Raw genomic sequence first — 23,201 nt, 5'->3', positions numbered from 1 at the left:
CTAAGGAAATAAGAGTCAAGTGAATAGACTGGGTCTTTCAGGAATACACCACTGCAAAAGTGAGAGGCTTAAAACCCCTCTCATTTTGTTTACTCACCATTCTGCACTATGAAGGGATCAGCTGGGTGATTCTTCTGGTCATCTTACTGATGATTGTTTGCAGGGCTGCATTGAGGTAGCGGGTCTGCTGGGGTTTCCCTGCTACCCCGTGGCCTCTCCAAGGGGCTTTTCATATCAGGATTGCTGAACATTCTCCTTGGTGGCACAGGGTTCCCTCAGGGTGCCACGCCTTCCTGGTTTCTCAAGGCTTAGGCTGCAACTGGCCCAGTGTCCTTCCACTGTATCTTATTGGCAAAAGCCAGTCACGGTGCCACTGTAGTATCAAGGTGAGGGGACTTCGCAAGGAGTATCAAGGGGTAGTTCATGGTGGGATGGGGCGACGCATGGAACAGTCTGCTTCACAGGTGCAATGGGATACTCTTTTGGACTCATAGGATTCAGGTGCCTGATTGACCTCTGACCTGCTTGGGGGGCCACCTGCTTTACAGGTTCATACTCTCAGAGAGAACTGAATATGGGTAGTTTCGCCGTTGGTCAGGGTCTTCAAGAGCTCTGGGTGAGGTATACGGCAGAGGTATCCCTATTATTCTTTACTTCTGATCAACGGACGGGGAGGGTGAATCTTTGTTTGCAAGAAGCAACAGGTTAAGAGACCTGGGTCTTGTAATGTTCCAGTGAGGCGGTAAAGGGCCGGATTCTGCCAGGAAACACTTCTGGGGAAGTAAGTCTCCATGCCAGGGTACAGGCTCCAGGCAGGAATTACACAGATCACCAAAGCACAACCCCTTGCTTAAAGGGACTGACCCTTCTCAACATGCAGCCTCCCTGCCTCCGACCCCAAATCTCGTCTTAACATTTGAACAAGTGTGCGCACTGGTTTCCCTCTCTACTGTAGCTCTAACCCCTGAACTGACTTGGTTTCCCAGCCCGCTTTCCTCTGTTGGTCTGTGACCCTCCTGAGGGCAGGGGCGAGGCCCAGCTTTGTGCAACACGCGGATGGGGAAGGCTGCACTCTCTGGACCAGCCCATCCACCCTCCAGCCAGAGCACCTCCAACCCTGGCTTTCCCCTTCCCGCCCCCCTCCCCCACGCCTCCCCCACCCGGAAAGAATGGGGCCCCTCTCAGTCTCCCCCAGCACAAACTCCGCCCTTAAAGAGCCCCAGAGCTGCCTCAGGGCCCTGGAACTGCGGCTTGGCGTCGTCCTCTTCCTCCTCCCGACCTCCTCTTCCACTACAGTGGGCATTTTGACTTCGGGCTCCTTCCCTCTCCTTTTCTCGCTGCTCGGCCGGGTACCGCCTCCAGGCCTCGCGCGCCCCGCCTCCGCTCTGTCGCTTTAAGCCGGTCCCGGCGCTCAGCCCCTCCCTCACCCCTCCTGGCGCTCCTCCGCTGCTCCTCGCCGCCCCTCCCGCTCCTCCTCCTCTCCCGCTCCTCCGCCTCTCCCGCTAGTCCTCGCCGCCGCCGGCCCGCCGCCCGCTCCGCTCCTCTCAGCCTCCTGGACCCGCAGCCATGGCCGACATCAAGACGGGCATCTTCGCCAAGAACGTGCAGAAGCGACTCAACCGCGCACAGGAAAAGGTCAGGGCGGGCGGCGGGGCAGGTGGCGGGGGCGCGGCGGCGAGGGCCGAGCGGGCTGGGGCAGCGCTGGAGGCCCGGCCGGGGGCGCGGGGGACGCGGGGACGCCCTGCGCGGCGCCTCCGCTACTGCGGCGAGGCGGCCACGGGCGGGGAGGCGGGAGCGTCGGGGCGCGCGGTCCGTCCGAGTCTCCCCGCACGCTCGCCCCCCTCACGGCCCGCGGCTCTCCCGGCTCTCCCGGCTCTCCCGGGCGGCCGCGGGCGCGAGCGGTGGCAGGTGCGGCGACTCCCCGGCTGCCTGCCCCGGAGCCCAGCGCATCTCCCTGCCCGCGGCCGCCTCGCTTTCGGCTGGCCCGCGGGTCGGGGAGATTGCGGCAGCGGTCCTCCCTGCGGGGGGGTTTCCTGGGGACCCGAGTGCAGTAGAAACGACTGGGGTAGCGCAGAAGCTACTCTCAGAACCTGTATGGATCGAAAGGGCTCATCACGGAAAAACCAGTGGCTTTAATACGGTGCTGTCGAGGGAATCCAGGAGTTCAAAATAGACATCTAGATACACACTTCTTTCCATTTTCTGTTCTCTTTCTTTGGGTCTCTCTGAATGTGTGCCCCTTTTGACGCCAGTGTCCTCTGGAAGGTCAAAAATAAATATGACCCCAACCTTACAGTTCTTTTCTGCACATTTGTGTACAAAGGAAGGCGTTCTATTGCATTAAAAAAGGAAAGATCCGTATTGCATGTACAGGTTGGGTTTCCTAGTGTGTTACAAGCTCCCCGGCAGATTGACCCCTCAGTAATTTATTTTTTTCTCCCAGAGCTGGGCACAAATGAATCCCAGGTTTACACCAGGCACAGCGCTGAGCAGTTGAGGTCTTGTACCAGACATTGGGCGCTTGTCATCAAGACCTTGCCAGCACTGAGGTCTTCATTTGTGTCTCCAGCGAGAGGACATTCACACGGTAGCTTAAGCATTGTACTTTAAAATGAACACCGCTCTTTGAGCCCCGTGGTTTGTTATCAGCTGAACTGTGTTCTCTTTCATGTGGCAGTGTTTTCCGTCTCTGGGATTCTGGGTGTCTAGTGTTTTCCTCTTTTATTGGAAGTCAGATTTGCCGCGGTGCTCAAAATGACAGTGAATTTCCCTTTTCAGACCCTGATTCAGGCTGCTCCCCAGTTGCCACAGATGTCGAGGAACTGAGCAGAAGGGGGCACTGATCCTTTGCCAATCCCCAGGCCCAGAGGCTCTGTGGCTGCCTCTAGTCCCTCCCTCCACACATTCACGCTCTCAGTGCAGTAAGAGGATTGTATTTCTTTTAATATCTACCCAAGCTCATCTGAACTAACGGGAGCCTCCTCTGCACTCCTTCAGTAGCTGAATTAGCAAGGTTTCTTGCCCTCTTCCTGTTCCTGCTTACTTGTTCAGAAAGTAGACAGGATCCTTCGGCACCCCCAGCCAGGTTTTGTCATCATTTTTCCTTACATTGTTTTGCCTATTTGTAGGTATTCCTCCCCACTTTCCCCTTCCAGGTAATTACTTGAATCTTTGGTCGGAAGCTTTTTATTGTATCTACTTTCCTTCCACCTGTGAAGGAATTTAGTGATAATAGTCTGCCTTTTCACATATTAAATTATTTCTTAATCTAGGTCACCAGCTGTTAATATGCCCAAAATGAATGAATATGTAATCTGTCTTACAGAGCATGCAAGCTCTTATGAATTGTTGAAAACTCACTTTGTCATTATTAAGGTCAGGTATGTATTACCATTGCAGCTGGGGATGGTGGTTGCTTTTCCATGGGAGGGGCGGTCTAAGGGAGGCTTACCTGCATCGGGCTTCAAGAATCCTATTTTCTTCCCTGGGGAAAGTTGCTGATGAAGAGTGCCAGCTGCACCAAGTTTAGGGGTAAAGACACCGAAAGGCTAAGAATATGGGTTCTACCGGTGGGTACCTTCCGTCCCTTTTCTGAGCCCGTGCAGCACAAGGAAAAGGGCATGTGGGAATTCAGGTGAGGTTGCCCAGTCAAGCCCAAACAGAAGCCACTGGAGGGTAGAAATCACAGTAAGTTGCTGTCGCAGGCATTAGACATCTCCTGCAGTGATTCCTTCCTCTTACATCTTTGGACGGTTCCTTTTCTCCGATGCACAGATGTTCCACTGCAATATCTGTGTGCCTCATATGTTCTGGAGACCTTGGATCATTTTTACAACCAAATTTTCTCAAAAGCGAGTTACTCCCATGACTTTCTCATCGTCTGTGCTACACCTAACAGCTGCATGCATTTTTAGCTCCAAATGCATGACTGAAGCTACTCTCAGGAGGCGGTCTTCCTTTTTTTTTAATGAATTTAAAATACATTTTGTTCTTATTGAAGGTCTGTGAAGGTTCAGTGCAGAAGAGTGAACAATATATAAGCAAGGAAAAAACTAGTAACAAATCAGGACTATCGTAATTCTACTACCCAGAAATTTCACTATCATTTGATGGGTATTCTAGTGGATCTTTTCCCATATGTACATAGATGTATTTACACAACAAAAACAGGACCATACCTTTAGTTTTTTAACCTGTTAATTTCATAATAATCTTGAACATTCTTGAGTATGTACATATTTTCCATCGACATTTTATTTTTTTATTTTTTTATTTATTTTTTTTTTTTTAAAGATTTTATTTATTTATTTGACAGAGAGAGATCACAAGTAGGCAGAGAGGCAGGCAGAGAGAGAGGAGGAAGCAGGCTCCCTGCTGAGCAGAGAGCCCGATGCGGGGCTCGATCCCGGGATCCTGAGATCATGACCTGAGCCGAAGGCAGAGGCTTAACCCACTGAGCCACCCAGGTGCCCCCCCATCGACATTTTAAATGACTGAACAGTATTGGAATGCATGGATTTTAATGAATCTCCCATTTTTTGGACATTCAGTTTCCCATGTTTCTGTATCTATAAATACAAATCCATGGGAAAACTTGTAAGGAAAATGGTTGCATATAGTAGGGAAAATGTTTGCATCTACTCTGAAGTATTTCCTTAGATAAATTCCTAGAAGTATAATGTCAAAGGTATGCTTGTTTTTATTATAGCTGGATTGCTTTTCAGCAATTTAACATTCTCAACAGGGGTACATGAGACACTTGCCAACACTGGATAATAAAATTCATAGTGGTCTTTAGCTATGTCATTGGAAAAAATGAGTTCCCATTATTTCATTTGTTTGATTATTAAAAACCAGACATTTTTATATTCCCATTTTTTTTTCACTTGTGAATTGTGTGTTTATATTTTTGCCCATTTTATGTAGCATCTCCACCCTATTCTGTATAAGGGTGAAAACTATTCTAAAGGTTACAAATAACGGTTTCTTTTCTATTTACTTTTTAATTTTTTGATGATTTTTTTTCTGCCATAGTTTATATTATGTTTGTTTCATGTATATCTGCTTAAATCTATCAATTTCTTTTTTTTTAAGATTTTAATCACTTGAGAGAGAGAGAGAGAGAGAGAGCGAGCGAGCATGAGCAGGAGAGAGTGGCAGAGGCAGAGGGAGAAGCAATCCCCCTGCTAAACTGGAAGCCCGACCTGGGGCTCCATGACAGGGTCCTGGGATTGTGACCTGAGCCGAAGGCAGACGTTCACTGAGCCACCTGGGTGCCCCTATCAATTGGTTTTGTATGGCTTCTTTCTTGGGTGTTGAGTTAATCAGGACCCTGCCACTTGTAAATATCAGAAAACTCAATTCAAGCTGATTTAAGTAAAAAGGGGACTATAATTACTAAATTACTAAAATTTAAACTAAATACTAAAAAATAAGGCTCTTGAACGTATAATTTTAAATGAGATTTTTAACATATAAGTAGATAATTGTATTAAACTACAAATGCTCTTACACCTGTGTGTATATATATAAATGTATGCATATGAGAATATGGGTTCTTACCCATATTGAGGTAGGTACTATTACTACCCCATTTTAAAGATGAGGAAGGGGTTAGGTAACATGCCCAGGATCACACAGTAAGTAGCAAAGGTGATGTTTGAACCCAAGCATTCCAGTGTTTCCCATTATGTGATACTTCCTCTTATAATTAATGAAAAAGGCTGGGGTAGACAAACCTCAGACCTATTGGAACCTGGGGTTCAACCACAGACATTGGGGCTCACATGCCTTCATCTCCACTGTTCATTCTGTCAGCCTCATTCTTGGGCCAGTTTTTCTCTCTTGGGGTTAAGATGGTTGTCAGCAGCTCTAGAGGAGAGCGTGTTTTTCCTTCAGCATTTACAGAGAACTCAGTATGGTTCTCATTGGCCTAAATGGGGCCTTATGCTTCTCTCTGGGAGGAAAAAAATCCCTCTGGCCAAGGACCAGGACCATGGGTTGGATTGAGCCGCTTGAGTCACAAACTGCTGCTGAAGCCAGGATGGAGAACTTACCCCTGGACCAAATGGACTGCTGGTGAAGGAAGGAAAGTCAAAACCCAGAGGGGGAATGAATGCTGCCCTGACAAAATGGTATCCGTTGAGGGGTGCCTGGGTAGCTCAGTCAAGCCTCTGACTGTGGCTCAGGTCATGCTCTCAGGGCGGTGAGATTGAGCCCCACTGCAGCACCACACTCAGCGGGGAGTCTGTCCCCCTCTGCTCTCCCTTTGCCGCTCCCCCCGACCCTGCTCTCTCTCTCAAATAAATAAATTCAATCTTAAAACCAAGTATCTACTGAGGCATATTTAAAAGGCCTTGTCTGTCCCATGTTTATATAAATAATCATATAATTTATATTTTAACATTTGTGGAAAAATTTTCCTACCAAATTAATGTATACAGTTTAAAAATCAAATATAATAAAACAATGTAATGTAAAGGGCTTATTATGAAAAATAGCAGGCCCCCTTCCCCTGCCCTCAACCTCTAGTCTTGTTTCCTCAGAGGAAGCTATTACTAAGCACAACATCTCTATAAGATATGCTTATATAACTATTTCTTGATCTATTTTTTTCATATTTGGTGAAGATAGGTAAAGATTTCATTCATTCATCTGTTTACTTCTGCATTCTCTAGTCATGTATTATGGCAAAAACCATTGATTGCTGAGGATTATATTTTTAAAAATTGAAGTATAATTTTTGTTGAATAAGTTACACAAGTCTTAAGTATTCCACTTTGTGAATTTTTATGTATATCTGCATGGTTATCACCCAGTACAACTTATAGAACATTTCTGTCACATCAGATCTCTTGCGGTTTTTTTTATTGGTCTTTAAAATTCCTTTAATTAAATTCCTTTACTGTCATTTCCCTGATAAGCATCTTCCCATATACGTATTGGTAACTTTGGTATCTTCTTTTGTGAACTCTGTTAAAGCCTTTTGCCCATGTTTTTCATTTGGGTTTCTTGTCATTTTATTATTGATTTGAGGAACTTTCTTAAATATTCAGGATATGAATCTTGTCAAAAAGACATTTTGCAGGTATTTTCTTTCAGAAAGTGGTTTGCCTTTTTCCTTTCTTAATGGTGCCATTGGATAAACTGAAGTTTCAAATTTTTATGAAGTCTTATCTAAGGAGTAAGTTTTTCATTCAGCTTTTTGTTTTCCTGGAGTTAATAATTGCTTTTTATTTGCTTACTTTTCTATGAATTATTTAGAATTATTTGTTCTTACCTCATCAGATCTTTCAACGTCCATCACTATTATTATCAAATTGTTAACATATAAGATAATGTAATTGTTGTGTGTTCTTCAAGTGAAGGACCCCTCTGTATATCCCCTTTTGGGCTTCTCTGCCCTTTTGCTGTAATCTGGGATAAGATTCTTTCAAAGCTTCTATATAGCTGTTATCCTGTGTCTTTCCTTGCCAGTGGTGGGGTCGAGGAAGGGACTTGATGGCTCATCTATTCTGTATTCCCAGGCTTTCAGACAGTCCTTTTTCCTCAGCGTTGCTCTTCATCCTCACCTGTGTAGTACTTAGCTGCATTAGGGCCTAAGCCAGAGTGTGTTCGTGTGTGTGACTGTGCGGTGAGAATTGGCTGCTTTTTTATTGGTTGCTCTGTACAGACACTTTTTTATTTTATTATTTTCTTAACCTTTCTCTGTTTTCCTGAGTTGTTTCCATTTTTCCATCCTTGGTTCTGCTTCCTTAAAATGTATTAAACGCTCTGATCCACTAAAGATGCCTCCGCTGTGTTTGTCATCGTATGCTCATTCCTTCTTTACTCCTTTACTATCATTTTAGTTGCGTTTTGGGAGGAGATGGAAATAAACACTGTTTATTTATCTCTAAACCTTTTTACCAAATATTTAATCCCTCTGAGATTTATATTTCTGTCCATCTTTTTCCTTCTGTAAGATCTAGTGCCATTTATATGGTCTTAGCCATCCTTGACTTCTGTGCAATATTTAAATTGGTGGAGAACTTGAAACATTTTTAAACATTTAAGTGTGTTTTTGACATGACTCTTGTGAGTGAAGAAACTTTAGGTATATTATAATATGAATCTCTTTAGACATTGCTTTTGTTTCTTTCCTCATGTTTTGTTTAATAAGAGTTATGCTTTTTAAATTTTTTTAAAAATTTTTATTTATTTTAGAGAGAGTATGTGTGTGTGGGGGGGGGTTGGTGGGTAGAGGGAGAACGAGAGAGAATCTTAAGCAGACTCCATGCTGAGTGCAGGGCTGGACTTGGGGCTCATTCTCATGACCCTGAGATCATGAACTGAGCCAAAACCAAGAGTCAACTGTTTAATCCACTGTGCTACCCAGGCACCCTACACTATTTAAATTCTAAAAAGTGTCCATTTTGGTATTCTTTGTGTTGGTTTATCTGTTCCAAGTGAAAATTACCTAAATCTTAGACGTAATTTTTTTTCATGTATTGTATTTTCCTAACTAAATTGAATATGCTTGAGGACAAGCACCACATGTGTTGTGAGTTGTATGTATTCGGTGATGATGTATTGATTTGACTTTCTATGTTCTTGCTTGTTTATATTGCACCCGTGCAAAATATCCTTCCACATTATTCTTTCTCTGTCTTTTGTGAAATTATCATAAGGGTTTCACTGTGTAGCACTGTCGTTTTGTGTGTCACTTTGTAAAGGTCGTACATCAAATAAATTGTTCTTACAGGTTCTGTACATGGTAAGAACTGCAACAATATTAGGTTGAACTGAGCTAATTTGTCATTTTTGTAAGTCAAACAGTCGAATATTGGTAGAATCATGTGGTTCAACCCAATATTGATTGTGTGATATAGCAAGAAAAACAATGTCATTTCCTCCCATATACCTAATTCTGTGATAATTGTGGGTCTTTAGAAAAAATTATTGCCTTGCTGATGCCTGCAATTAGGTTTGTGTTCAAAGAGAAACATGTGGATGGTGTTTCTGTGCGCATGTGCTTGTGTGTATGTGTGTATTTATGTTTTGTAGGTTTTATGTAAATTGAATAGGAGAAGGAAGACCTTGCTCTGCACAGGAGAGTTTTGCCATGGGACCCAGAACGTTGTCCATAGAAGAGTAGTTTTATGACTGCATTTACATCTGAAGACACTTTGGATACAGAGTCTCTGCGGCAGTCTAGGGTTTTCTCTTTCAAGATCATCTGAAGACTTTTTTTTTTTTTTTTTTTATTTGAGAAAGAGAGAGAGAGAGCGCACACACGAGCAGGGGGAGGGGCAGAGGCAGAGAGAGAAGGAGACTCTGCTGAGCAGGGAGAACAATGCCAGACTTGATCCCAGGACCCTGGTGTCAGGACCTGAGCTGAAGGTAGACGCTTAACCGACAGAGCCACCCAGGGCCCATGAAGACTTTCTTGTTGCCTGCTTCTACATTGTACAAGCTTATACCTTCCCTTCTACTAAGATCATTTTCTCTGGGTGTATTAAAAACTGCTAAATTAAAAGTGACATGGGGATATTCTTGATAGAGTAAAGCTTCCTTTCATTTTTTTTTTTTTAAAGCACACTCAAATGCCCAGGAATCATACGGTATGAAATCAAAACTACAGGAACTCAGATTTTTTTTTTAAAAGATTTTATTTATTTATTTGAGAGAGAGAGATCACAAGTAGAGAGGCAGGCAGAGAGAGAGGGGGAAGCAGGCTCCCTGCTGAGCAGAGAGAACCCGATGCGGGGCTCGATCCCAGGACCCTGAGACCATGACCCGAGCCGAAGGCAGAGGCTTTAACCCACTGAGCCACCCAGGTGCCCCAGGAACTCAGATTTTTAACACTAGTGAAATTAATCATTCTCCTTTACAGGATAGCATATTGTATGTGTGGTGCATATATGTATGAGATTCATAAGTCATACAGAAGTCAATTTTGTCTGTGGACCAATACAACTTAAAATACCTGAAATACTTACATAAATAGTGTGGCCCACTTTCCTTGGGGTAAAAAATGAGGTACCATTTCTTTGAATATTCAAATTAAATGATTTCAACATTCCATCCTATGTATGGTAAGAATCTCTTACTCACCTTTGGGATTCCTGTCTTATGAGAAGTTCAGCAACCCTATGGGGAGTTCCCTCTTCTCTGAAGGAGTCAGTGGTTTTTACTCTGGCCTTATGGCAAATGATCCCAAAAGGGTGTCTAGCATTCAGATGTCATTCCTGTCCCTTGGGTGACCACTGTAGTGATCAAGGAACACAGTGCTCTCACTATTGGTTCCCATCGTAAGGGCAGGGACAGGAAGCCTTTTTCTCTAGGTTATCCTCAGCTATGGTTAGTCTGCGCTGTAGCATGCTTGAGCTCCAAATGTATAAGGTCTTTATCCATGGGTTTATCATTTCCAAATACGTCTGCACATATACACACATAGCTCCCATTCTAAGATTTCCCATGGTGCCAGAGTTCCTAAGTTAGGAAAGATTTGCTATCCTCCAACACTGATTAACCATTCCGTCCCACCGCACTCTATTCCATTTCTAAGAAAATGCCTGTGGGAGCATACCAAATTGATTTCAAGACTACAGTTTGAAAATACTATGCCGTAGGATCTACAGCGCCTTTTCCTAGATGTTGACTTGCTTTTGGGTCACTTCAGTCCATTCAGGCATGGGTGGGTGTGAGGGATGTAAGTGTGTACGTACGTGTGTGTGTGTGTGTGTGTGTGTGTGTGTGTGTATCTATGATTAAGTTTCAAACTGCTTTGACTTTTTTTTTAAGATTTTATTTCTCAGTAATCTCTATAGCCAACACAGGACTTGAATTCACAATCCCAAGTTCAAGAGTCGCATGCTTCACTGACTGGGTCATTCAGATACTATTGTTCTGGCTTTTTTGTTGTTGTTGTTGCTGTTTTCTTTCATTATTGTCTTCTTTTTTTTAAATTTTTTATTTTTCATAAACATATATTTTTATCCTCAGGGGTACAGGTCTGTGAATCGCCAGGTTTACACACTTCACAGCACTCACGTATGTGCTATGGTGAGTGCTGTTCTGGCTTTTTAAAGTCTGAGAATCTTCACCTTACTGTTCAAACACAAATTTAATTTTTCTTAGGCATTTCTAAGGGCCATTTGAATAAAACCTCTGAGGAAATAAGGGCCTGTGGGCTTCTGTGAAGGGAATAATACATGTAAAGATTTCTTGTGTTGTGGATAGAATTTTCCAGATTATCTCAGTAATGGCTAACATTTACATAATGAAATATAATAACACTATCTACATAGCATTATGCAAAATTAAAGTGACAATAATCACAATTTCTTGAGGACATATCCATGGGCCAACTTTTAATATAGAAATGCTGAAACTTCATTCTTACTGATTCAAAATCTAAATTTAGGTGTAGTACTTAAGTAGATACATTTCTTGAATACATACTGAACAAATACCTTCTTAGGAATGATGTTGGATAAAGCCATGGATAAGATCTTAGTTTTGAAATATTTGCTATGCTATAGGCATATTATCAATTTTGATTACCCCGAAGCAACTTAAGACGGATGTACAAAAAAAAAATCAGAGAACCACCATTTTGATCATTTCACCTTATTCTCATAGTTATTTAGTTAAAAGTTTAGTTCATATATGCGAAGAACCTGAAAGTATCTATGCCATGTATTTTTTGTACTTAAAAGTGCCTACAGTAATTAAAAAACTACACATGGGCCCATGCATAAATGTATATTTATATAAATATACAAATGTATATTTGTTTTAGCGCCTAATACTAAGTAAAGGCTTAACTTACTTACTCTAAAAGTTATGTATTCTGTTGTGAAGTCCATCTGGTAGAATTCATTCATTCATTGTGAATGCTTTAGATTCTTAATAAATGATTTATTAAGAATCTAATGCATGAAAGACGCTTGCTGGATACTTGTAATATAGCAATCCACGAAGCCATCCTAGTTGAGCATATTGACCAGTAGGAGTTGGTAGAGAGAGAAATCTTTGAACGTAATGATAACTACATGGTTAGTAATAAAAAAATCATAATTAAAAATTCTGTGGGGAGAAAGAAAGTACTCACCTAGAGTGAGGGGATTGGACACACCTATCTGAAGAAAGTAGATGTTAAGCCAAGATCGGAAGGCTGTGTTGCAATATTCAGGCAAGAGGAACGGGGTAAGGGTTTGGTGATTATGGGAGTCAGGAAACATTCCATAGAAATACGGAATAAGAGCTGTGGAGACAGAAAAAAGAGCTGTGGAATGTAGAAATCCGAATCCATTCTTCACATTGGCCTTATGAATGATCCTCTTCTACATTTGCGTACTCAGCGAGGGAAAGTGGACCTAATTGGGATGGTCTTATTGCAGTAGCAATCCCAGTTTTGTGTGATCAGATTTTTACCTTCACGTGTTGAAGGGTTCTTGTGGGGTGAAGTTCCTCCTTGTGGGGTGAAGTTCCTCCTTGACACAGAGGCAGGACACTGGTTCAGAGCTGACTTGCCTTCTGAACTCTACATACATACATGGATCATACAGAGTCATCCAAAGATCCTTTTGTACAACAGTAAACTCTAACTCAATCTACTTTCATGGATTTGTATGGTCTTTTATATCAAACCATCAAAAATTCAAAATAAAAATGAAAGCCCTTAAATGGCACACATTTACAAAGATGAATTTATCTTTTCAACACAGGGTTTGATCAAGAGGTTTGATTGCATTTGGATGGCCAACATTTATTTAATGAGAAGAGTGGGAGAGAGAGAGGGAGAAAGGACAAAGAGAACACACATGGTTGAGGCTGGTACCAAGTTGACTTAACTATGTTGTGGGCATTGACTTGATTATTTTGCAGACATGGTCTTGAATTAAGGAATAATCTCTTTGAAGTGATGTGCAGCTTAGAAGGAATTAAATTTGGAAGACAATCTTCTGAAGCAGACTTTCTCTTCCTCTGCAGAGTAATGGTTGCTAACCATTAAATAGTATAGATAGTCTGAGCCTTGGAAGGTTCTCCCATTTTGTGGTAGCACAGCCTAGAACTGTATGACCTTTCACACACCCTATAATTCCTCAATATTTGAGACATCTGCTACAGGAACTCTTGCCCCTTCTGCCTGCTCTCTGTTCAGTGGGCTCTTCTCTGCATCTCTAGGAAACAATGTCCAAATTTTTTTCTCCCACCTCTCTAGGAAGTGCATGTGGCTGTGGGGACCACTACCATTCTATAGCAGTGGGCTAGGACAGAAGAGGGCTTTCCTGAGGATCTGTATTGGTCCCTAATTGCTCCTATTAACTGTAGATAATCTAGAAATCAAGTACCTCTAGCTCAATGTTTTCTCCTAGTGTAGTCAGGAATATTTGGGGGAAGGGGTGAGTTAAAATGCAGATTCCTAGGCCTAGTTACAAACTTACCACAATCTTTTAAGAAAGACTTGTGAATATGCATTTTTAGTAAGTTCCTCTGGTAATTCAAAGGTTCAGTGAGGTTTGCAAAGCACATTGCTTTAGAGAAAGGAGTTTGGTTGAGATTTTATGGTGATTTATGATCTCCTGGTCCACTTCGGGGTTATAATATGGTGAGTAAGCCTTCTACCACTCAGTGACTATAATTTTCTCTCCAGTGTAGTGAAGAGAGAAAGGTGAAAAGCAGTACCCTTATGGGACACTTAAAAACTAACATTAATCCATTGTATATATGGACCATATTGTTGAAGGGCATCTTGGCTCTTTCCACAATTTAGCGATTGTGGCCATTGCTGCTATGAACATTGGGGTACAGATGGTCCTTCTTTTTATTACCTCTGTATCTTTGGGGTAAATATCCAGTAGTGCAATTGCAGGGTCATAGGGTAACTCTATTTTTAATTTCTTAAGGAATCTCCACACTGTTTTCCAAAGTGGCTGCACCAACTTGCATTGCCACCAACAGTGTACGAGGGTTCCCCTTTCTCTACATCCTCTCCAACAGGCGTTGTTTCCTATCCTGATAATTTTGGCTATTCTAACTGGTATAAGGTGGTATCTCAATGTGGTTTTGATTTGAATCTCCCTGATTTGATTTGAATCTCCCTGATGAGAAAAATGTTCATTTTTTCAGGTGTCTGTTAGCCATTTGTATGTCTTCTTTGGAGAAGAGTCTGTTCATGTCTTCTGCCCATTTTCTGACATGATTATCTGTTTTTTGGGGTGTTGAGTTTGAGGAGTTCTTTATAGATCTTGGATATCAGCCCTTTATCTGTAGTGTCATTTGCGATTATCTTCTCCCATTCCGTGGGTTGCCTCTTTGTTTTGTTATCTGTTCCTTTGCTGTGCTATTGATCTTGATGGAAGTCCCAAAAGTTCATTTTCGCTTTTGTTTCCTTTGCCTTTGGAGACGTTTCTTGAAAGAAGTTGCTCTGTCTGATGTCAAAGAGGTTACTGCCTATGTTCTCCTCTAGGGTTTTGATAGATAGATGAAAGACATTGAGGTCTTTCATCCCTTATGCCTCCATCAGAAAGGATGAATACCAACTTTTGTATCAACATGGATGGGACTGGAGGAGATTATGCTGAATGAAATAAGTCAAGCAGAGAAAGCCAATTATCATATGGTTTCACTTACTTGTGGAGCATAAGGAATAACATGGAGGACATTAGAAGGAAAGGAAAAGTGAATTGGGGCAAATCAGAGGGGGAGATGAAGCATGAGAGACTGGACTATGAGAAACGAACTGAGGATTTGAGAAGGGAGGAGGGTGGAGGGATAGGCAGGCCTGGTGGTGGGCATTAAGGAGGGCATGGATTGCATGGAGCACTGCGTATGGTGCATAAACAATGAATCTTGGAACACTGAAAAAATTTAAAAAATTAAAAAAAAAAGCCCAATCCCTGCAAAAAAGAAAAACAAAAAACAAACAAAAAAACCCTTACCTTGTGCTTACAATAGCTTACTTAAATTTCAAAGAGATCAGTCAGTTTGAAATACTGGAAATGTTACATCAAAGGACAAATGTCTTCTTGTTAGGAATGTTGGATAGCATGGAAGGTTGGATTCTGTGTAATCTGATTTTGTAAAAAACCAGTATAATTTTAGAGTGATGGTAGTTAACACATCAGTCAAAAAAGTGGAAATGCCTCAACAACCTGCAGTGTATTTTTGGTTGGTGACAGAGAAGATGGAGTGAGTTTGAGAGATTTATTTATAATTACATTGATTTCATCTGTTTTATCATGGCGTTTGAGATAATAAGATTGCTTAAGTGCCTAATAGAGAGTGTGGTTTCACTCTCCTGTGGAAGAAGTCCTGTTTGCTAAGGACTAGACCGTTTGATTCCAAATTTAATATTTAAAACATATTCTGTTAAGGATTTACATGTCTGTATTCTTTTTTTTTAAATTTTATTTATTTATTTGACAGAGAAAGATCACAAGTAGGCAGAGAGGCAGGCAGACAGAGAGGGGGAATCAGACTCCCTGCTGAGCAGAGAGCCTGATGCGGGGCTCGATCCCAGGACCCTGGGATCGTGACCTGAGCTGAAGGCAGAGGCTTAACCCACTGAGCCACCCAGGTGCCCCACATGTCTGTATTCTTAATGGATATTATTTTAGAGCTTTCCAAATGATGTCTTTGTCTGATTTCTGTATCTGAATAATAAGTTTCTAATGATGTCTTTGTCTGGTTTTTGTATCTGAGTAATAATGGCTTCGAAGAAAGAATTGGGAAGTGGCCCCTCTCCTGTTTTTTGGAAGAGTTTGTGCAGGATTGGTATGAATTCTTTAATATTTGTAGAATTCACCAGTGAAGCAATCTAAGCTTCATTATTTTTAAATTGTGATAAGTTTTTTGATTGCTAATAAAATCTCTTTATTTGCTTTACATCTGTGCAGATTTTCTAGTTCTTTTTGAGTCAGTTTTGGTAGTTTGTGTCTTTCTAGGAGTTTTCCATTTCATCTAGTTTATCTAGTTTGTTGGCGTACAGTTTTTCATAGTATTCTTTTTTGTGGTAGTATTCCTTTTTTCGTTTGTAAGGTTGGTCGAAATGTTACCTGTTTCATTCCTGGTTTTAGTAATTTCAGCCTTCTCCCTTTATTTCTTGGGCAGTCTAGCAAAAGCCTTGTCAATTTTGTTAATCTCTCTAAAGAACCAATGTTTGGTTTCATTGATTTTTCTCTATTCTTTTTTATTCTCTATTTCATTTATTTCCATTCTAATCTTTATTTTTTCCCTTCACTTTTTTTTTTTTTTTTTTTTTTTTGCTTTGGGTTTAGTTTGTGTTTATTTTAATATTGTCATTGATTTGACATCTTTTTAATATAAGTGCTTATAGTTCTAAATTTCTCATTAAGAAATTTAGCTGCATCCTATAAGTGTTGGTAGATTGTTTTCATTTTCATTTATCTCAAGGTATATTCAGTTTCCCCATATGATTTTCTTTGATATATGGGTTATTTAGGAATGTGTTGTTTTATTTCCACATGTTTTTTAATTTTCTAAATTTCCCTTGTTACTAGTTACTAATTTCATTCAGTTGTAGTTGGATAATACACTGTATGTGATTTCAATTCTTTTAAATTTACCGAGGGTGGGATTTGGGTGAAGATAGTCAAAAGGTACAAACTTCCAGTTATAAGGTAATGAAGTTATGAGATGTAATGTACTATTTGGTGATGATAGTTATAATATTGTATTGTATATTTGAAAGTTGCTAAGAAGGTAGATCTTAAAAATCTCACAAGAAAAAAAATTTGTTACTATGAGATGATGGATATTAACGTGGTAATCATTTTGCACTATATACATCTACCAGATTATTAGGTTGTACACCTTAAGCTTATGCAATGTTACATACCCTAATTGTATCTCAATAAAACTAGAAAAAATAAATTTATTGAGGCTTGTTTTATCGTCTAACTTACCGTCTATCCTGGAGGATGTTTCATGTCCACTTGAGAAGAATTGTAGTCTACTCTTGTTGAATGAAGTATTCTATAGATATGTGTTAGAACTTGTCAGTTTATGGTGGTGCTCAAATCTTTCATTTTCTTACTGATTTTCTGTCTAGTTGTTCTATCCAGTATTGAAAATAAAGTATTGGAGTCTTCAACTATTATTTTTGAGTACTTTGTTCTCTTCAAGTCTATCAGTTTTGCTTCATTTATTTATGTGAACTTTAATTAGGTGCATAAATTTTTCTATTTGTTATATCTTCATTAATTGACCTTTTTGTCTCTATAAATTGTTCTTCTTTGTATTTAATAATAATACTTTTCTTAAAGGCTATTTGATATTATAGACACTCCAGTTCTCTTTTGGTTACTGTTTGCATGGTATATCTTTTCATTTTTGTACTTTCAACTTATTTATTTCTTTGAATCTAAATTGTATCTCTTGCAGACAGTATATAGTTTGTTATTTTTTTATCCATTCTGCCGATCTCTGCCTTTGTGGTGTTTAATTAATTTACATTTAATGTATTTACTGAAAAAGTAGGAGTTAGTTCAACTTTATTTTAATAATAATAATAATAATATTGGTATGCTCAAAAGAAAAAAAGTTAGCCCAGTTACTGTGATTGTATCAACATGAAAGTGTGGCTCATGCCCATCACAGCTCCAGGTTCCTTATTACACACATTTAAAATAATTGTTTTGCTCTAGTACTTAACTGATAATAAAATTTCTTAAGTCACTGTAGACTTCCTTTTTTCAGTTGTCCATCACACAGCTGCTAGAGGTCTACATATAGAGGTGGTCTCAGGTAAATGAAGAGGAAACCTTTATTGGAGGTGACCAGGAAGAAGTCTGCATTGATCCCCAGAGGACATTAGAGGAGACATTTTCAGCATGTGTATAGAGCAACTTCTTTGGGGTAGCATAGTAACTCTCTTGACTCTCCTGTTGTCACTAAAGATTCTGTTTGCTCAGGTTTAAGTAGAAAGACTATTTGTAAGTATGTGTGTGTCTGTGTGCATGTGTGGTTTTTTAGGAAACTTTTAGAATAAGGCATGGCATGCATGTATTCAATTGCAAAAATCCTAGATGTACAGCTTGGTAAAATTTTACATAGATAAATATGAATGACAAAATGTGTGTTACTGCTACACGAATGAAGTGAAGAGCATTCTAGAACTCAGTAGGCTCCTTCATGCCCCATCCAAGTTAATACTTCCTCTCTTTTCACTTTCTCTTGCTAGGGAACTGCTATCCTGACTTTAAGTTTCACCTGGTCTTCATATATATATTTATATTTATATTTATATTTATATTTTTTGTTAAGATTTCGTTTATTTATTAGAGAGAGAGAGCATGAGCAGGGGTGGGGGAGGGGTAGAAGGAGGGGGGAAATGGGCTTAATCCCAAAACCTGGAGATCACGACTTGAGCTGAAGGCAGATGCTTAACCAACTGAGCCATCCAGGCGCCCCTGGTCTTTATATTTGTATAAACTGGAATCATACTGTGTATACTCTTTTGAGTCTTACTTTTTCACTCATTGTAATACATGTAAGATTCATCCATGTTGCTTTGTGTAGGAGTTCATTCCGTTTTATTTATGAACAGCATTATACTGTACAGTATCCCCCAATGTAGACATCCTTTAGTTGACAGCCGTTTGGTTTGTTTCTAGGATCTGTCTCTTATGAATAATGCTGCTGTGCACATTCTTGTATGTGCCTTTTAGTAGTCAAAAGCACTAATTTCTCTTGAGTTAATACCTAGGAGTAGAATTACCGGTTCCTTAGGTTAGGTGTCCTTTAGCTAAAGCTAAAGTATCTCGTAAAGGAGATACTACCAAATAGTTTTCCAAAGTAGTATACCAAATTTGCACCCCCAGCAGCGGTTGTGAGAAATTGAAAACACCTGTATCTTCAAATGATAAGTTTGGTGTTGCAGACGGAGTTGTGTTTGTTCACTGCTGTATCTGCATAGGACTCGTACTGCTTAATGCAAAAATGGTTTTATCTATAAGATTTGACACATAGTCATAGAAACATTTCTTTGTCAAGAACCTGTCAATAGTTAAGTCACGTGATGGTGGAGTAGTCACCAGTTAGGACTCACAGTACAATTCACATGCACAGAGGAAATGTACAGATGTGTACATCTGTACAGATGGTTTCTGTGTAGTTAGGGTGTGGGGCCAGAGACTGTGGTGTGGATAGCGTGCAGGGGTTCTGTGGTGTGCTCTGCTCTGCCTCCTGTCCTCCAGGAGCAGTGTCTGTTGGCCACAGTGGCTTTCTCTGCAGGTGTACGTGGTTCAGTAACTTATGATCTGCATCTCTGGGCTCAAGCAAGGCCCAGTGGCGTACTCCAGCTGACTCAGCCTCATCTTGGTTTTTCTTGGCGGTGTACGTTCCTCTGCCATCTGGCTGCACCGGCTTTGGGCTCCGATCCCCAGCCACGTGGTCACTGCTACAGTAACTGGCCTCTCTTCCAATCTGGCGAGTTTTCTGGCCGCACTTCCAAGGAACTGTGTGTTCACCACATGAGTGTCAAGGGCATCTTGGGGAATTTAAACTTCAGGGTCTCTTTCACCTGGTTGAATAGTGTCACTGCAGGTGATGTTGCTGTGCCTGTGGTTGGTGAGAAGGGCAGGCTGAGAAGTGATTTTTATAAAGTACTTGGGATGTGAGGGCCACAGCTCTCCCTTGCCCTTCACATTATCCTCACTCCAGAGGGAGGAGCCGCGGGCGGGGGTGGGGGGTGGGGAGGGGAATTGGGATGCACTTTTTTCCCCATTCCTTATTCTCCTCTCTGTGGAGGGGAAGGGGTTTCTCTTCCTTCTCATCTATCTTCCTGCTGAAGAGCTTGCCGGGCTGTCATGGTGAAGGAGGCATTTTATTCCACTATGGGGGCAGGGACTCTTAGAGCCAGGCTTTGTTTGCCTCTTTAGCATTTGATCTACTAAACAAAGAAATGGATTATGGAAAACTTGCATTCAAGGCATCCTATTCTTGTGCTTAACTGGTTTGCATTAAGAATTGGGGGCTTTTTTGTTGATAGAGGGAAATTACAGTAGAGGCATCCAGGGTCTGAGAAGAGAGGGGAGCAGGGACTTACTGTTTAACGGGTGTAGAGTTTCTTTTTGAGACGGTGAGAAGTCCTGGAAATGGATCCTGGTGATGGTTGCACGACATCGTAAATGCAATTGATGTCACTGACTTGTACACTTAAGAAATGGTTAAAATGGTAAATTTTATGTTATATATGCTACTTATTACAGTCAAAGGCGTTAAACAAGCAGAAAAAAAAAAAGAATTGGGTGCTTTCTGTTAGGAAGGATTATGACTAATTTGCATCTATTAATTTAAGCATCAGAGTGAGCCTGTGCAGAGCCTGGCACCCGGAAGGGAAAAGGTGTGGTGGTTTGCTTGAGATTACTTAGCCAGTTCAGTATGGGTTTGGGACTTGATCTTGGATGTTTGGTTCCAGAGGGCTCACATTTTCTGAAATGACCAAACACTTTGCAGAGCAGTATTCTTTTCTTTAGTTCGGGCAAGTTTTTCTGCAATGTGGAGTTGAGAAAATGTCAGATCTCATGTAGTGGCCAAGGGTGGGGGAGAAATTTCTTGTGGTCCGGTACCCGAAGGGGTTTCATTCCCTTATGAGTCATTCATTGCTTTATGCATCACCATATTTAACCCCTGGGACCTCTTAGTTACCTTCTTTTTTTTTTTTTTTAAGATTTTATTTCTTTATTTGAGAGAGAGAGAGAGAGAGAGTGTGAGCATGAGCGGGGCTGGGGACATAGAGGGCAGAGGGAGAGGGAGAAGCATGCTCCCCACTGAGCAGGGAGCCTGATCTTGTGAGGCTCCATCCAAGGGCCCTGGGATCCTGACCTGAGCCAAAAGCAGAGACTTACCAGCTTAACCGACTGAGCCACCCAGGGCCCCCTCAGTTACCTTCTTTTTAACTTCTGGATTTTATGTACTATATATTTTTTTATGTACTATATATTTTTAGACAGTCAACTGGGTTTGGTTAGATGGTAGTTTTATCTGAGTAGCTCAGACTACTCAGAATGCGATGTTCAGAATCTTGTGGAAACTTGAAGGAGGCCCTGGTAACTTGGGATTGTTTTTCCTTGAAAGACAGGTTTAGAAAAATGATAAAGAATTTTTGAATATCTGAATTCATTTCATTTCTTACAAGATGGATGCCCTTCAGAATCTTTGCAGGTCACCTTAGAGTTGAGCATTGGGAGTAGGAGAAAGAAATGTCACCAAGCCTGGCCTCACAGATAGGGGTGGAGTGAACAGAGCAAGGATGCCTGTGCTCCTGCAGACTGACCAAGGGCAGATTTTCCTGAGCTGTCCATGAGCTTGTGGATGTGTCTGTATCTGCTTCTTAGAAACTTGTGTATGCTGGGAATGTGAGTTCCTCTTAATTCCAGTTGCTTGAAAATCTCCGTTTATATCTTCCCAGATGCTTTTCCAGAACCTCAGTAAGTCTTTTTTAACATTTATTTATTTATTTATTTGAGAGCGAGCGAGCAAGAGAGAGAGAGCAAGAGAGTGAGAGAGAAAAAAACAAGATGGGGGGGAGGGACAGAGGCAGAGGGAGAAACAGGTTCCCCAATGAGCAGGGAGCCTGATATAGGGCTCAATCTCAGGACCCTGAGATCATGACCTGAGCCAAAGGCAGATGCCACCCAGGTGCCCCCGAACTCGGTAGGGTTTATCTGATCCATCCTAGCAACTCTGTAGCACTGTGGACCCCCAGCTCCCATTCTTTCTGTGTGCGGCAGAGAAGGCAGGTAATACCTAGTATCACTTTGATGAGGGAGCAGGAGGCTGGCTGAAGACAAAGCTAAAGCTGGCACCTTGCACCCCCTCTCCACCCGCTCCCCTCGGTAAAGTGTGTGACATTCCTCAGGCACCCCTGACTGCCATCACATCCTGCAAGATAGTATCCCTTGGTTTACATTTCCAGAGGCAAATAACTCAGTTCCTCAAGCCCTAAATGAAGTTAAATTTCTTCTAAACCCAAGTCTCACTAGCAAAGATGCTTGATAGCAGAAATGTGAATGGCTTGCCAAAAGACAACATTGATCAAGCCACAAGGCCTCGGGTATCCTGGCACCTTGTAGGCCCTCTTTAGCATATGAAAATTCCGTTGAAACCTTCCTTCCCATTACCTTCCCCCAACTGCAGGGTACATAACCTGCCATCCCTCACAACCTGGGGCAGCAGCTCTTCCTGCCCACGGGTCCTGTCCCCGTGCTTTAATAAACCACCATTTTGCAACAAAGATGTCTCAAGAATTCTTTCTTGGTCATCGGCTCCGGACCTCAGCCCACCGAACCTCACCTAGGTTCTAGAACTTCATCAACTTCTTGCCCTCTCCTTTGGTAGTAGAGCCCTGATTTTTGTTGCCCGTGGGGCTATCCAGGTAGAGATAGCATTTCCTGTGGGGCGCCTGGGTGGCTCAGTCAGTTATGTGTTTGCCTTTGGCTCAGGTCGTGATCCCTGGGTCCTGGAATCGAGCCCCACATCTGGCTCCCTGCTCAGGGGAGCCTGCTTCTCCCTCTGCTTCTGCCTGCAGCTCCCCCTGCTTGTGTGCTTTCTCTCTCTCTCTCTCTGTCAAATAAATGAGTAAAAATCTTTAAAAAAAAGAAAGTGTTTCCCCCCTCATTTGCAGCTAGCTGTGGCCCTGTGAATCTCCTCTGCCCAATGGGAGATGGGCAGAAGTCAAGATGTGCAACTTCTAGATCTTGATTCGTGTTCCCCACCCCCTTGCCTCCCCTGTTGTCCGAGTTGAGGGTGGAATCGTGGGAGGAGGAGCTGAGACCTGAGACTACTCCGTGATCATCCCACCATCTTAGAGGCTGAGCATGGCAGGAAAATGAGAGCAGAGGAGCCAGGGTCTGCCCCACTGAGGGACCGCCACAACAGCCTGAGTTACCTACTCGTAGGTCAGGTGCATGACAGAGCAAGGGAAAATCTGTCTCTACAGAAGTGACTATGCTTTTTGGCTTTTATTTCTACAGCTAAACCTCTGTCTTAAGGTTTCATTTGAACCCTTTGAAATTGCCTTTTTTTTTTTTTTTTGGTGAATCAGAAAGTGTCAAGTATCATCCATTTCCTGCAGTTCTACTTAGGAATACACATTCATTTAATCGTTTTTTTCCCCCCCATTGAGTTTCATGCCTATTGTCTGAGGAGGATATTGTGAAAGGGGAGATTGTTTTATGGAGGGTGCA

At 41.7% G+C, this 23,201-nt stretch overlaps 1 protein-coding gene across 2 annotated transcripts in view; it reads left to right on the top strand.

Moving 5' to 3' along the window:
- The first annotated feature begins 1,485 nt into the window (after positions 1-1,485).
- Positions 1,486-23,201, top strand: part of LOC111157046 (amphiphysin) — a 245,862-nt gene continuing 224,146 nt past the window's right edge. For both annotated transcript variants that reach the window (XM_022518258.1, XM_022518257.1), the window contains exon 1: positions 1,486-1,635. In XM_022518258.1, the coding sequence (XP_022373966.1) occupies positions 1,567-1,635 (69 nt within the window). In that variant the 5' untranslated portion in view covers positions 1,486-1,566. The remainder of the gene's footprint in view (positions 1,636-23,201) is intronic.

This window comes from Enhydra lutris, unplaced genomic scaffold (genome assembly GCF_002288905.1).
Source record: "Enhydra lutris kenyoni isolate GAN:26980312 unplaced genomic scaffold, ASM228890v2 scaffoldscaffold51, whole genome shotgun sequence".
NCBI classification, from domain to species: domain Eukaryota; kingdom Metazoa; phylum Chordata; class Mammalia; order Carnivora; family Mustelidae; genus Enhydra; species Enhydra lutris.
Note: the sequence above shows the minus strand (reverse complement) of the source record. Positions and strands in the feature narration are given on the sequence as shown.